The sequence below is a fragment of the Muntiacus reevesi genome, chromosome 12, assembly GCF_963930625.1.
Source record: "Muntiacus reevesi chromosome 12, mMunRee1.1, whole genome shotgun sequence".
NCBI classification, from domain to species: domain Eukaryota; kingdom Metazoa; phylum Chordata; class Mammalia; order Artiodactyla; family Cervidae; genus Muntiacus; species Muntiacus reevesi.
Window position 1 is genome coordinate 14,076,548 of NC_089260.1, and position 17,134 is coordinate 14,093,681.

General features: G+C 40.2%; 1 protein-coding gene across 1 annotated transcript in view; it reads left to right on the plus strand.

The window, feature by feature from the left end:
- Nucleotides 1–16,393, plus strand: part of CPQ (carboxypeptidase Q) — a 531,320-nt gene extending 514,927 nt beyond the window's left edge. Inside the window, exon 8 of the mRNA XM_065902874.1 lies at nucleotides 15,692–16,393. Within this exon, the coding sequence (XP_065758946.1) occupies nucleotides 15,692–15,855 (164 nt within the window). The 3' untranslated portion in view covers nucleotides 15,856–16,393. The remainder of the gene's footprint in view (nucleotides 1–15,691) is intronic.
- The last annotated feature ends 741 nt before the right edge of the window (nucleotides 16,394–17,134 follow it).

The following is a 17,134-nucleotide window of genomic DNA, read 5'->3' on the forward strand; positions in this document are numbered from 1 at the left end:
CTTTTCTTTTTTTTTTTTTTTTTTTTTATTTTTCAGTGGGTTTTGTCATACATTGATGTGAATCAGCCATAGAGTTACATGAATTCCCCATCCCGGTCTCCCATCCCACCTCCCTCTCCACCCGATTCCTCTGGATCTTCCCAGCCCAACAGGCCCGAGCACTTGACTCATGCCTCCCACCTGGGCTGGTGGTCTGTTTCACCACAGATAATATACATGCTGTTCTTTCGAAACATCCCACCCTCCCCTTCTCCCACAGAGTTCAAAAGTCTGTTCTGTACTTCTGTGTCTCTTTTTCTGCCCTGCATATAGGGCCATCGTTACCATCTTTCTAAATTCCGTATATATGTGTTAGTATACTGTAATGTTCTTTATCTTTCTGGCTCACCTCACTCTGTATAATGGGCTCCAGTTTCATCCATCTCATTAGAACTGATTCAAATGAATTCTTTTTAACGGCTGAGTAATATTCCATGGTGTATATGTACCACAGCTTCCTTATCCATTCATCTGCTGATGGGCATCTAGGTTGCTTCCATGTCCTGGCTATTATAAACAGTGCTGCGATGAACATTGGGGTGCACGTGTCTCTTTCAGATCTGGATTCCTCAGTGTGTATGCCCAGAAGTGGTATTGCTGGGTCATATGGTAGTTCTATTTCCAGTTTTTTAAGAAATCTCCAGACTGTTTTCCATAGTGGCTGTACTAGTTTGCATTCCCACCAACAGTGTAAGAGGGTTCCCTTTTCTCCACACCCTCTCCAGCATTTATTGCTTGTAGACTTTTGGATAGCAGCCATCCTGACTGGCGTGTAATGGTACCTCATTGTGGTTTTGATTTGCATTTCTCTGATAATGAGTGATGTGGAGCATCTTTTCATGTGTTTGTTAGCCATCTGTATGTCTTCTTTGGAGAAATGTCTGTTTAGTTCTTTGGCCCATTTTTTGATTGGGTCATTTATTTTTCTGGAATTGAGCTTCAGGAGTTGCTTGTATATTTTTGAGATTAATCCTTTGTCTGTTTCCTCATTTGCTATTATTTTCTCCCAATCTGAGGGCTGTCTTTTCACCTTACTTATAGTTTCCTTTGTTGTGCAAAAGCTTTTAAGTTTCATTAGGTCCCATTTGTTTATTTTTGCTTTTATTTCCAATATTCTGGGAGGTGGGTCATAGAAGATCTTGCTGTGATTTATGTCGGAGAGTGTTTTGCCTATGTTCTCCTCTAGGAGTTTTATAGTTTCTGGTCTTACATTTAGATCTTTAATCCATTTTGAGTTTATTTTTGTGTATGGTGTTAGAAAGTGTTCTAGTTTCATTCTTTTACAAGTGGTTGACCAGTTTTCCCAGCACCACTTGTTAAAGAGATTGTCTTTTTTCCATTGTATATCCTTGCCTCCTTTGTCAAAGATAAGGTGTCCATAGGTTCGTGGATTTATCTCTGGGCTTTCTATTCTGTTCCATTGATCTATATTTCTGTCTTTGTGCCAGTACCATACTGTCTTGATGACTGTGGCTTTGTAGTAGAGTCTGAAGTCAGGCAGGTTGATTCCTCCAGTTCCATTCTTCTTTCTCAAGATTACTTTGGCTATTCGAGGTTTTTTGTATTTCCATACAAATTGTGAAATTATTTGTTCTAGTTCTGTGAAAAATACCGTTGGTAACTTGATAGGGATTGCACTGAATCTATAGATTGCTTTGGGTAGAATAGCCATTTTGACAATATTGATTCTTCCAATCCATGAACACGGTATGTTTCTCCATCTGTTTGTGTCCTCTTTGATTTCTTTCATCAATGTTTTATAGTTTTCTGTGTATAGGTCTTTTGTTTCTTTAGGTAGATATACTCCTAAGTATTTTTATTCTTTTTGTTGCAATGGTGAATGGTATTGTTTCCTTAATTTCTCTTTCTGTTTTTTCATTGTTAGTATATAGGAATGCAAGGGATTTCTGTGTGTTAATTTTATATCCTGCAACTTTACTATATTCATTGATTAGCTCTAGTAATTTTCTGGAAGAGTCTTTAGGGTTTTCTATGTATAGGATCATGTCATCTGCAAACAGCGAGAGTTTCACTTCTTCTTTTCCTATCTGGATTCCTTTTACGTCTTTTTCTGCTCTGATTGCTGTGGCCAAAACTTCCAACACTATGTTGAATAGTAGTGGTGAGAGTGGGCATCCTTGTCTTATTCCTGATTTCAGAGGAAATGCTTTCAATTTTTCACCATTGAGGGTGATGCTTGCTGTGGGTTTGTCATATATAGCTTTTATTATGTTGAGGTATGTTCCTTCTATTCCTGCTTTCTGGAGAGTTTTAATCATAAATGAGTGTTGAATTTTGTCAAAGGCTTTCTCTGCATCTATTGAGATAATCATATTAAAATTTGTTTTTCTTTTCCCCCCAACACTCCTCATAACTGGGAACCATACAGGGAGAAGGCAGAAGACCAGCCCTTATGTTCGTGACCACTTTGCCCAGTGCTCTTAGAGTAATCATGGATAAAATCATAGACAGGATCCATGAGTCACTGAACTTTGGAGAAGAAACATGAATGTGATTATTCCTTTAAGGTTTAAAGTTGTAGATGGGTGGTATTAAATTATAACTTTCTAAAAGGTAAAATCATGATTCACATGCAAATGAAAAATGAACACGTCATGTCAAAGATTTTATTCAATTCATTCATTAATATGAGAATCAGTAAGATATTCCCACTAATTCAAAGAGCATCTGAGAAACTGAGTGTGTATGATTTAATAAATATTAACCTAAGATTTGGAGAAGGCAATGGCACCCCACTCCAGTACTCTTGCCTGGAAAATCCCATGGACAGAGGAGCCTGGTGGGCTGCAAGTCATGGGGTCGCTAAGAGTTGGACATGACTGAGCGACTTCACTTTCACTTTTCACTTTCATGCATTAGAGAAGGAAATGGCAACCAACTCCAGTGTTCTTGCCTGGAGAATACCAGGGATGGGGGAGCCTGGTGGGCTGCTATCTATGGGGTCGCGTAGAGTCAGACACGACTGAAGCGACTTAGCAGCAGCAACCTAAGATTGCCAAGTTAGATAAAAACTGGTTGGCTGGTTAATGTTTTAGAGGCCAATAAACTGTAACCTTTGGAACTAACTGTTCTATGGGACAGAAATAATTTTAATCTGTATTAGACTAAATATCTATGAGTTAACATAAAACATCACTAAGTCTGGGACACTTAATCAATAGTAAGCAACGAGTCAAACTAAGTACGTCGTCCTAGATAATCTTCGCATGGACTTTCCACCTGAATGACATTGGAAGTATATACTACCCACCTTTTTGCTTTATTTTCAAATTGTGGATAATTTCCATAACAGTGGTGAAAAGTAAAGGAACATATTGAGTAGCACAGAATAGAGTGTTTAGATCTCAGCTTTTACGTGAAATATTCCATGTTTTGAGGGGAACAAGAATCTTCTTGTCTTTCACCAAGGCAGCAAGTGAGAGGAGAATCCCCAGAAAATAGGATTTACTTAGCAAAACTGCTACAGAGTCAGAGAATGCAGTCAGTATATCTCTCTACTTTTGCCCCGTTAGATGTTTAATAATTCATTCATTTATCCATTCAGTGACCCAACAGTTACCGAGCACTCACTACCTGCCAGGCATCGGGGATTAGGGTGAAAAAGACAAAGCCCTTGCTCTTACTTTCTAATGGGAAAATCAGGCAGCAAATAATGAAATCATTATAAGACTAGCATAGACTTAGGTAGTGGAAATTGCTATGGAAAGCAAGGGGAAAGAAGCAGGGTAAGGGGATGATGAATGACCAGAGGGGAGGGGTGGGTTTTAGATGGGATGGTTTTAGCCCCTGGGGGGACTGGCAGGTCCTTCAGGAACAGTGGACTTGGTGTCAGGAGGGGCTCTGCCATCCATCATCTGGTAATTAGTCCCAGGCCGCCTGTGCCCACTGTCAGAACATGATTGAGTCTTGACTCTAGTTCATGGCCCAAGATACCTCCAGCTTGAATTTCCTTCTTCTTGTCATGAAGCAAAGTAGGGATGGGGGACTAGTGCTGAGGGTGGAGCAAACCGCACACACACGGTTCTCCACCAGGGAAAATAAAAACTTCTACAGGTATTCTGGGATAGGGCAGGGAGAGAAGGTGCAGAAAACTGGTCAGGAGCAGAGTTTTCAGGTCAGAGATACCTGGATTTGAATCCTATCTCTATCACTTACTACCATGTGACTCCAGTTATTTAAATCAATTTTCCATGTGTCAATGAGGCATGATGGTCATTCCCTCATGGGGCCGCTTGGAAAATTAAATGAAATAATCTCCAAAAAGCCCTAGATACACTGGAAATCCCAAACAGATAGTATTGTTCCTGTCATTCCTACAGTTTTAGAGAGCCTGCAGTGCTGTCTTCCTGTAGCAGTAATTAATTAGTCTTATTACAGCCATACAGTTCCTTCAGCTTTATGGGAAGACGAATCATTATCACAGAGTTCAGATACCTGTGAACTGGAGGTCCTCCAGATATGTGGGTGTTGCCCTTTGACCTGTGGTCAAAATTATCCCAACCACCAATCCAAGTTTTCTAAAGAGATGGAAGGAGGAAGGTCTTAGTGACACTTGAAACTTTTTAGCACATGCTTGGAAGTTCCTGGGTGAGAATTTAGAAAGTAAAAATATAATCCTTTTCATGGAGTTTTGATCTGGGATGTTTTTCCAGTTCCTCTCCTTCGTGTCCTTTCCTTTACTTTGTTTTACTGTTCTTTTCTCTTATAAGTTGCTTCTCTTCTGGAGTGCTAGGGGTTAGGAAGCTCTTAATTACCTGCATCTCACTCCAATTTTCAATGAAATTCAATATAGTAAGGATAAAACTGCCCCTTTTGAAAAGAGAGATTAAATGTCTGCAAATTTCACAAATTGATTTTCTAATTGTTTTGGTAATAATGTTTCTTCATCTGATAATGTTGCTGAAAGAAATAATTTTAATTAAACTTTAAATGTAATTTTGTATTTTATATAAGAGACTAAGATTTCTTGCAGGGAATAAGTTAAGGCCATAACATTCTTCTCTAACCCCATAATTATTATGATCAGGAAATGTCTGTAATACATTACACTGTAATTAAATTGCATACCCCAGACTGTTCAAGATCTGTTTATAAAGGAGAAATGGATTTTCCACAGCTGCTTGCCTGTGAGTGCATCCTTCATGAAACATTGCCGCAGTCAGTGTATGCCCGGAAATAACAGACTTGAATTGAAACTCTGAAAGCTTTCAAATGTCTTTCAAAAACTTCTCATAACACGAATTGCTTAATTTGTGTACATGAAAACCCACTGATTACATATGAATGAGTCAACCTACGATAAGAGGGGGCCATGAGAATCTTTGTGTATTTACCACCCTTCTCTTCAGAAATTAGCAGGTATTCATTTAATCTTGTTCCAAATCCTGCCCAGACCACGGTCATTAATGGGATTGCTCTGTGAAGACGGGAATCTGCTGTGAGCAATGAGGGGCAGGTCAGGTATTTCTTACAATATCCACTGGACCATCGTCACCCAGTCACACAGCTGGAAAATATTTTGTGAGATGAATGTTTACAGAAAGGGATTCAGAGAGGAGAGAGAAGTGGGGAGAGCCGGAGGAGAAGGGAAAATAATCCAAACCCGGGTCAAGGCGGGGTCACATGGAAGAGACCTCACAGCCCAACTGGTTCATCTTGAAGAATGATCATCAGGCTTCCCTGGTGGCTCTGCTGATAGAATCCTCCTGCCAACGCAGGAGACACGGGTTTGATTCCTGGACCGGGAAGATCCCACACGCCCCAAAGCACCTAAGCCCATGAGCCACGACTGTTGAGTCTGTGCTCTAGAATCCAGGAGCCAACATTACGAAGCCTGTGAACCCTAGAGCCCGTGCTCTGCAACGAGAGAAGCCACCACACGAGGAGGCCGTGCATCACCAGAGAGTAGCACCCTGCCCAACCCCGCTTTGCCGCAACTGGAGAAAAGCCCACACAGCAACAACGACCCAGTGCTGCCAAAACTAAGTAAATAAAAGTTTTTTTAAAAAATCATCAGAACCTTGATTAAATGAGAAATTTAAATCCTTCAAGTTGTATTTAATTGGTCATGCTGTTGTGGATATGTTGGGTCAACCTTGTTGATACATAATGCCTATAACAAAGTATTAACTCAATGCCTAGTCGTCCTCACCAGCATCTTGAACTTGGGTATCATCAGCCCTGATTCATTCATGAGTGGGGAAAACAGGCTGGGTCGCCTTGCATGATTTGCCTGAATTCACCCAAGTTTGAATTCAAACCCAATCATATCTGACGCTAACCCCTATATTCTCTCAGCTATATCTCCCTGTCTAGGTCCAGTTCCTTGACTGACAAGCTCAAGGACATATCTTCACATCCTTAAATTCTAAACTTCCATTAGAACTAACTTCCTAAAGGTGAACTGCCCTGAGCCTGCTGTAGTTTATTTCCAAGGGATGAATGTTGGCCTTCAGAGCAGGCTCCTTCCTACCAGCTTTCTACTTCTAAAAGTCATATATGATGGAATATTACTCAGACATAAAAAGGAATGCACTTGAGTCAGTTCTAGTGAAGTGGATGAACCTAGAGCCTTGAGTCAGTTCCAATGAAGTGGAATGTTTGCATTTGAGTCAGTTCTAATGAAGTGGGTGAACCTACACAGAGTGAAGTAAGTCAGAAAGAGAAAAACAAATATTGTATATTAACTCCATATAGTATATGGAATCTAGAAAGATGGTACTGATGAACCTATTTGGAGGGCAGCAATGGAGACAAAGACATAGAGAATAGACATATGAACATGGGGTCAGGGGAGGAAGAAGAGGGTAGGATATATGGAGAGAGTAAAATGGAAACATATATATTACCATATGTAAAATAGATAGCCTATGTGAATTTGCCGTGTGACTCAGGGAATTCAAAGTGGGGTCTGCAACAACCTAAGGGGTGGGGTGGGGAGGGCAGTGGGAGGGAGGTTCAAGAGGGAGGGGACATAGGTGTACCTGTGGCTGATTCATGTTGATGTTTGGCAGAAACCAACACAATTGTTTGTTCAGTCGCTCAGTCGTGTCCAACTCTTTGTGACCCCATGGACTGCAGCACGCAAGCTTCCCTGTCCATCACCATCTCCCAGAGTTTGCTCAAACTCAGGTCCATTGAGTCGATGGTGCCATCCAACCATCTTCTCCTCTGTCATCCCTTTCTCCTCCTGCCTTCAATCTTTCCCAGCATCAGGGTCTTTTCCAATGAGTCGGCTCCTTGCATCAGGTGGCCAAAGTATTGAAGCTGCAGCTTCAGCATCAGTCCTTCCAATGAATATTCAGGACTGATTTCCTTTGGGATTGACTGGTTAGATCTCCTTGCAGTTCAAAGGACTCTCAAGAGTCTTCTCCACAGTTAGAAAGCATCAATTATTTGGCACTCAGCCTTCTTTATGGTCCAACTCTCACATCCATACATGACTACAGGAAAAGCCATAGCTTTGACTATATGGACCTTTGTTGTCACAGTAATGTCTCTGCTTTTTAATATGCTGTCTAGGTTTATTACAGATTTTCTTCCAAGGAGCAAGCATCTTTCAATTTCATGGCTGCAGTCACTGTTTGCAGTGATTTTGGAGCCCAAGAAAACAAAGTCTGCCACTGTTTCCATTGTTTCAATTATCCTTCATTTAAAAATAAATTTAATTATTAAAAAAAGAATCATTTGATGATTCCCTGTTCAGAACTCACATACCTGTCAAAGACACTGCCATTTATCCCTAAGGATAGCTGAGCTCTCTCCCACCGCCCCACCCGCATCGTCAAGTGCTCTCAGGAATTGAAATGCAGGCTGTCCCTCCGTGCTGGTCTTTCCGATGAGTGGCTGTCACTGATGAAACGTCTCCTTGGAACCGCAGAGACAAAGCTGTGAGGCTGCCAGCAGGCCGGCTCTCATATCTCCTGTGGTTATCAGCGTTCTCATTGGTGGTACCAGATCTTCTGGAACTGTTTCAGTTTTGTAAAATGTTCATGGGAACTTCGATGGTCTCTGAGGAAATGCTTTCCTTAAGTCACCAGTTCTAAAGGGAGGCAGCCAAGTTCCCAGCCATCTGGCAGTCAGTTTCTTTCAGTCTGAGACAGAAAGGGAATTTCAGAGGCCTTGAAGAGGGCATACACAAATATTTCTTGCTTCTATTTTTTCAATAAGGGATTTGGAACCTTAGTCTGTCAGCCACCATGCCGAGTCTTTAGGAAACTAAATGGGAGCAAACCAGCCCTGAGCAAGCCATACTCTGTCTGCTGGAATTAAACGTCCTTTCCTGTTTCTGCAGGTTCACAATTCTGATTGACCTTCTATCTAACTTCAGTGACTTCCGTGCTTTGAAATCCTTGATGCCATCCTTAACACGTCCATGAATAAGACATCCCCCCCCCCCATGCTAACTGGCATCCAGAGAGCATGTGCTTCTCACCAGCTTTAACTAGATCCAAAATGTCGTGATTTCTGTTAAACTGCTTCTTTTTCCTACCAGAGTAAACACACCGATTTGTCTCTCCTGGGTTGCGCTGTGAGTTCATGGCATAAGTTGTCTTCTAGTTTAAAAATGGACTGCTGCCCTTTTCACTGTTTGGGGGTGTGGATATCATCGTCTGACCCTATTCTTTGTCACTTGTCCCCCAGACTGTACCTTCTCCCCAGCCGTTTCCTCACCACCACAGTCGTTTACACAGTTCCAGCTCCACATTTTTCTGGGATGTCTCCCTAAGGTGCAGCTCCAGTCTCCCCATCTTCTTGCCCCTTGGCCCCCCCAGTGGCTCCCCATTTAAGGACTACATTCAGTCTATTTTCAGCCTTCTTTAGGACTTTTCATGGATAAATCAGTTGCCAACTTTATCTGCCTGAAATCAGCCCACATCACCCCAACTGGAATGCTCACATATTCTGTTCACCTAGAATATCTCTGTCTGTTGACATCCTAAGTACGTGTGCTAGATACTCTCTTTTACTACTCCATATCAATCCTCGCCTTTCTCTGCCCTATACTGTGCCCTGGGCGGCTAACTCTTACGGACTACCCTCTGGCTTATGATTGGATTTGGCCAAGGGAGCCCAGTTGGATATGAGAGGCACCAGCGGGGACTGATTCTCTGGCTTCCATAGACAAGCACAGCTCCTCTGGTGACCCTCTCCAGCAGATAGATCTGAAGCTATCGCTGCCTTCTTCTGTGTCCTTTGAGGCTGAGAGGTGGTAATGACCTTCCTTGCTGCTCCTTTGGCATCCCTTATGAGTCTTACTTAACCCTGACCACTCTTTGTAAATAATACTTTCATTAAAATTTCCCAGTTTTCTCCTTGGAGTGTCCCATCTGTTTCCTACAACGGCTCTGAAACAGCACCCTCAAGCCTCAGTTCACGTATAAAATTTGCTGATTTCATTCATTCACTTTGCAAATATACATTCATCAGCTATTTGCTGTTATATTTTAGGCTTTTTGTGGTTGGTCAGTTGCTAAGTCGGGTCCAACTCTTTGGGAGCCCATGGACTGAAGCCCGCCAGGCCTCCCTATCCCTCACTATCTCCCAAAGTCTGCCCAAGTTCATGTCCATTGAGTCACTGATGCCATCCAACCATCTCACCTTCTGCTGACCCCTTCTCCTTTTGCCTTCACTCTTTCCCAGCAATGGGGTCTTTTCCAATGAGTCAGCAGTTCACATCAGGTAGCCAAAGTATTGGAGCTTCAGCTTCAACTGGTGACAGAGTAGAGAACAAAACAGTGACCTTGCCTTCAGGGAACTTACAATATAGTGGAGAAAACAAATGTGAAACAGGCAATTATAAGAAAGAATGGTGAAGATTCCGGTAGAAGAAGTATGGCGCACACACAGCAACGGGACCTAACATAGGGCTCAGAAAAGGTCATTCAACTACTTGAGGTAGCCACTGTTTTTTGTCCTTTCCCCACAGCATTCAGTACATTCTGATTGTGTTACTATTACTTGTGGGCACATTTTTGCTGCCTCTACTACAGAATAAGCTTTTGAGAACAGAGACTGTCTTTTTTACCTTTATATCTTAGCCCACTGCTAGAATGTTGTAGGTACTCAATTATTTGTCCAGTTGAATTGGACAGAACCTTCTGGACACTTATGAACCTCAGCTCCAGCCCACCCACTGAAGGTTGTACATCATTAGGCTGGATAATGGTGAGACCCCACCCTTTCAGAGCTATTTGAGAAACAGAAAACATGTTTTACTAGTTTAGAAAGAAAAAATCACTGAACAGGAAGAAGCCTCCTCAACACAGGTGAAGGGTTCGATAGGTGTTATCAGCTTAATACACACTGTTTTGGATATTTGCCGACAGGTATTGGAATCTTTAATTGTCAGAGTTGAGAGCTGAGCTTTCTTTTGTGTATTTACTCTGCTTCAGTGGCTTGTGTTATGTTTGATAGCACCATAGTTGAACTCAGGGTGAAATATGAATGAATGGAGAGAAATTCATATCTTACTCCAGAGCAAGGAGTATGGAAAGATAAGTACAGGAAAACCTTGGTACAAAGTTTTTAAAACTTGGGTTGGTGGAAAGAAAACCTGGACAGCATTCTGAGGCAATAGAGGGCTCAGGAACACTGAGACTGTCCACTGCACAGACCAGGAAGTAGAGAAATGGGAGAAAAGAATGCTGCAATGTGGTAGACCAGAAGCTCCTAGACACATCAAGCCACCCCCGCCCCCTCAAAAAATAATTGTTGGGTAAAACAATGACTGTCTTTCTATAATACATGGCTTAGTAAGGCAAAGTAAGGGAATTCCTCAGAGGTGAAAAATGATGAAGTGAGAATTCGTAAGAAGTAAGAAAACTCCAGAGCCTTTGTCTGAGGGTATCTTTGCCCATCCTTGTTGGCCTAGAGCATGGATTTTAAAGAGAAGTGAATGCATCTGGGACAGGAGACAAAACTTAGGATCCTAGTGTCCTTTATTGATGAACTTTATATAAATATGTCAGCTATTGAGAGATCAATCATTTGAGATCTCCAGTGAGAGAACTGATATAAAGTGTGTGACTTCCAAACAAGAAGAGTTGGGGAGGTGGCAGAGGAATAATAGGAGGAAAAAAAAAATCTACACAAGGAGAGCAAGAAAGAAAAGGAAAAAAAATAATAGAAAGCAAATAAACAAATAGAAAGCAAAAATTGAGATGGTATAAATGAGTCCAATTTAACAACAATCAGAATCTATATTAATGAATTATAACCTCCAGTTAAAACCCAAAGATTGTTAGATCAGTTTTTAAAATTGAACTTTATTCATAAGAGAATTCCCTAAAAATATAAGGACAGAGGCAGACTGCAAATAAATTGATGGGAAAAGACATATGAAGAATGAGATAAGGAAAGGAGGTTGTTATTAAATACTAGGAAAACTAGACTTCAAGACAAAAAGCATTACTACAAATGGCAAGGATGACCACATATTAATAAAGATGTTCAATTTATTAATACCAGAAAGATGTGATTCCAAGTTTGTGTGCTCCTACAAGCGTAACCTTCAAATATATTTTTAAAAAAAAACATTGTTAGAATTACAAAAAAGAGATCCAAAATCATAGGTCATTTTCTCACATTTCTCTCAAAATTGCTGAGACAATAAATCAATAAGGCGTTAAAAGATTTGAAGAATACAATTAACACACTTGTTTTAATGCTTGCATACACAGTACACTGAAAACACTTTCTTTTTGACACATGTGACATTTATAAAATGGATCATCCAATATGCCAGGGAGAAAAATCTCAGCAAAACTTGAAGAATTTATATCATATAGCCCACATTCTCTAACAGTTACATTGGAAGTCAATAATGAAAAGGAAACCCTGTACCTTTGAAAATTAAAAAAACACATTCTAACTTGTGCATCAAAGGAAAAAATCAAACTAGGAATTAGTAAATATTTAGAACTAAGTGATCATGAAAATACTCATCACAACTGATGGGATATAGAGAGCTGAAACAGTAGCAGGAGGAATCTGTAGCCTTACTGCTTAAGGAAAGTCATCTTGTTTAGTCGCTCAGTCGTGTCCAACTCTTCGGTTACCCCATGGACTGTAGCCTACAGGCTCCTCGATCCATGGGATTTTCCAGACAATTAATAATTTCCCAACTGAAATGGGTTGCCATTTCCTTCTGCAGGGGATCTTCCTGACCCTGGGATCAGACCTGCATCTCCTTCACTGGCAGGCGGGTTCTTTACCACTGAGCCTCCAGAAGGAAAGTGTACAAAGGAATAAACTGAGCATTCAACTCAAAAAGTTTAAAAAAGAAAAAAAAAAAGTGAATCAACTCAAACAAAGAATAAGAAGGGAAATAAGTATGAGTAAAAATCAATGAAAGAAAACTACTACACATTAGAAAATATTATCCCCCCAAAATTATCTCTCTATTTATTTATTTATTTTTAAGAATAATAGAACCTACGAACTGCTGGCAAGATTAGTGAACAAAAAGAGAGAGAAGACTTCAATAACCAGTATCAGGAGTGAAAGGAGCACTCCCTATAGATGCTGCAGACGTAAAGAGTAGAGAAAAAGGATGGACCCGTCAAATTTTGCTGGAACACTGAAAAATAAAAATAGAAGCCTACCCTACAGCAAAATCAATTCTGGTTCTAAGTGGCTGAAGAATTTAAAAATGAAAAGCAAAACTTTAAAAGGTTTAGACTAGGACCCTAGGAACTATTTTTGTGATATAAAGGTAAGGAAGGATTTCTTAAACAACAGAGAAAAGTAAAAACCATAAAGGAAAGTGTGCATAAATTCAACTGCATTGAGTAAGAACATCTATTCATCTAAATGTATGTATGGTAAACAGAATGAAAAGAGTCACAAGCTGGGAAACGGTTTATATAAACTGACCACCAACAAAAGATTAGCATCTAAAATATATCAAGAACTCCTGCAAATCAATAAGAAAAGGCAAATCAATTGAAAATAGGCAAGGGGCATGAACAGGCATTTCATGGAAAAGAAATGACAAAAAATACATATATGAAAACATATTCTCATTAATAATTTTAAAAATTAAAATCATATGAGATAATATTTCACATCCACTAGATCAGCAAAAACCAGCTTAATACTGAGTGCTAAAGAAGATGTGAAGCGAGAGGAAGACTCATATACTAACAATGGGAGGATAAACCGAAAAGCAATACATTTTGGATATATATGATGAAATTAAACATACGCATGCTCTATAGCCCAACAATTCCACCCCTACATTTAGAGCCTGGAGAGTGTTGATTATATTTATTTCGAAAAACTATGAAGAAAAGCAAGGAGTGGCTAACACACAAGCAGAACAGGACAGTGGGTCCCTCTGGAGAGAGGAAGGATCCATGGGTTTGTGAGAAGGAGCTCATAAAATGGGTTTTAAAGGTACTGGTGATGCCTTTCTTGCATTGAATCATGGGCATATGTGAACTTTTATATTGTCACCCTTTATAATATACATTTTTGTTCTCTACAATCTTATGTATGTATGGTATATATCTTAATAAAATGGTAAGTAAATAAATAATTAGGCCTGAGGCGAAAGAACCCACAGAGTGGGCCCAGTGGGTTCTGAAGGATGACCAGGAGGTATGAAGATTCCCTGAGGCTCTAATCCATACCTAAACTAGATGAAAGCCTCACTAGAGTGAGAAAGTGAAAGTCGCTCAGCCGTGTCCGACTCTTTGTGACCCCATGGACTGTATAGTCCATGGAATTCTCCAGGCCAGAGTACTGGAGTGGGTGGCCTTTCCCTTCTCTTCTCGAGGGGATCTTCCCAACCCAGAGATCAAACCCAGGTCTCCCGCACTGTAGGCAGATTCTTTACCAGCTGAGCCACCATTCCCTGAGGCTTTGATCCATGACCTCATGGATCCACGATCCAAACTAGAAAAAGACCTCACTAGAGTAAGAAGAAAGTTCTTAAGGGTGGTGGAGACTCCTGTTGGTGGGACTTGCTGGGAAATTTCATGGGAAGTGACTGAATGACTTGAGAAAAAAAATCTCGAGCAAAAGAGTACTGACTTTCTTTTGTATCCAGGGATGTACATAATTTGCACTCTGCTGATACAAAATATATATATATATATATATATAGTCCTTTTATAAATAGAGGGGACATTTGTATCACTTGCTTTTCAAATAAAATTTCTTTTCCTTCCCATAGCAGGAAGTTCAGAATTAGGCAGTGTAGAGCTTACTCAGTGGGCTTGCAGTATTTTCTAAACCCAGTCTCTTTCTGTGTTTCCACCTTGCCATTTTTAGTGTGGAGGCTTTTTGCCCCCTGCAGTGCTAGTCTTCTCATCTCTTTTAATTCAGCAGGAGAGCATTTCCTGACTCTTGTCAACCAGGTTAAGGCTTTCCTAGAACTCTCCCACGCCTGCCACTCATGTCACAGTTGTCAGAACGATGCCATACGGCCATCTCCTGCTGCAAGGGAGGCTGGGAATGTCATTATTTTGCCATCACAGCCTGTCCAATAAGAGCAAGGAAGAGGGCCAGTGGTATCTAAACAGCTATTCAGCCACGTCTGTCAAAATACTTCATTAAAAGTATTAAAATATACAAGCAACTCCTGAAGCTCAATTCCAGAAAAATAAACGACCCAATCAAAAAATGGGCCAAAGAACTAAACAGACATTTCTCCAAAGAAGACATACAGATGGCTAACAAACATATGAAAAGATGCTCAACATCACTCATCATCAGAGAAATGCAAATCAAAACCACAATGAGGTACCATTACACGCCAGTCAGGATGGCTGCTATCCAAAAGTCTACAAGCAATAAATGCTGGAGAGGGTGTGGAGAAAAGGGAACCCTCTTACACTGTTGGCGGGAATGCAAACTAGTACAGCCACTATGGAAAACAGTGTGGAGGTTTCTTAAAAAACTGGAAATAGAACTGCCATATGACCCAGCAATACCACTTCTGGGCATACACACTGAGGAATCCAGATATGAAAGAGACACGTGCACCCCAATATTCATTGCAGCACTGTTTATAATAGCCAGGACATGGAAGCAACCTAGATGCCCATCAGCAGATGAATGGATAAGGAAGCTGTGGTACATATACACCATGGAATATTACTCAGCCGTTAAAAAGAATTCATTTGAATCAGTTCTAATGAGATGGATGAAACTGGAGCCCATTATACAGAGTGAAGTAAGCCAGAAAGATAAAGAACATTACAGTATACTAACACATATATATGGAATTTAGATAGATGGTAGCGATAACCCTATATGCAAAACAGAAAAAGAGACACAGAAGTACAGAACAGACTTTTGAACTCTGGGGGAGAACGTGAGGGTGGGATGTTTTGAAAGAACAGCATGTATATTATCTATGGTGAAACAGACCACCAGCCCAGGTGGGATGCATGAGTCAAGTGCTCAGGCCTGGTGCACTGGGAGGACCCTGAGGAGTCGGGTGGAGAGGGAGGTGGGAGGGGGGATCGGGATGGGGAATACGTGTAACTATATGGCTGATTCATGTCAATGTATGACAAAACCCACTGAAATGTTGTGAAGTGATTGGCCTCCAACTAATAAAATAATATTTAAAAAAAAAAAAAAAATACTTCATTAAGAGTTCTTCCTCTTTTCTCCCCAGGAGCCAGTCTACTTGATGACCTGTATAAATATTTCTCCTTCCATCACTCCCATGGAGACACCATGACCGTCATGGATCCAAAGCAGATGAATCTTGCTGCCGCTGTTTGGGCCGTTGTCTCTTACGTCATTGCAGACTTGGAAGAAATGCTGCCCAGGTCTTAGCAAGAACAAGAGAGAGGGCACTTTTGTCCTTTCTGGCCAGGAATCCTGGGTCTGCAGCTTTAGGAAGCCGCTCTTCACCCAACAACTTTATTGATCATTTACAAAGCACAACACTTTTTCATACTTTCTGACATTATCTTTCTTGATACTTTCCAAATTCTGTTTTCCTAGGGTAAAGAATAATCCCACATAGAATCAAATCAAATCCCACCCCCACATAAAATCAAAATATGGTAGAGATCCCAGTGGAGGCATTTCTTTATACCACTTGCTTAAAACATTGTTTCTACTTCAGAAGTAAATACTGGATAAAGCTTTGGAAGACCTCTGGCTTTTATGCATGTATTTATGAACATTAAATCAAATATAGTGACACCAATTTTTTGTTCTAAGTTATTCATTGAAAGGTAGAGGACACACAATTGTAGTACGGTCTTAATTGAACATATGCAGGCATCTGACTTTCTAATTTATACACTTTGATATTATTAGAATTTTTTAATGAGGTATGAAATTTTTTAATTAATAGAAAAAAATGTCACCACTTGAAAAAAATCAAGTATGTAAAATCCAATTTCCTTATTAAAGATGTACCATGAGCAAATGATAATACTATTTTACATTTATGTTTTCTATATTTTACATTTATGTTTTCTATATTTTACATAATATATCTATGGAGTTGGGGCTTATTCATATTTTGCTGATAAGAAAACTGAGGCTCATGGGGGAAGACTCTGTGCTTCCACTGCAGAGTGTAGGGGTTCAACCCCTGGTCAGGGAACTAAGATCCCACATGCAGTGCAGCAACGTCAAAAAGAAAAAATATTGGGGCTCATAGAAGCTAAATAATATTCACAGAGCAAAACACTTATCCTCATCTAGTCTGAGAATAATCTCTACTATTCTTTCACACACAATGTCCAGTATTTCAATTTAAAAAATTACAAGACACACCCCAAAATACAAGAAAAGAGTTTAGCTCATTGTCAAGAGTTAAAGCAATTAAGAAAACCAGACAAAGCAGCATCATATTTCCAGATGTTGGAAATGTCAGAGAGCAACTTTAGCATAACTGTGGTTAATATGTTAAAATCTAGTAGGAAAATGGGACTATATATATGAACAGAAGGAGAATTTCAACAGAAAGATGAAAACTATAAAACAGCATCAAATGCAAATACTAAAATAAAATATACAGCGTCAGAGATGGGTAATTTCCTTTTGGGGCTCATCAGCAGACTGGATAGGCTGAGGAAGGAATCAACAACCTGACAAT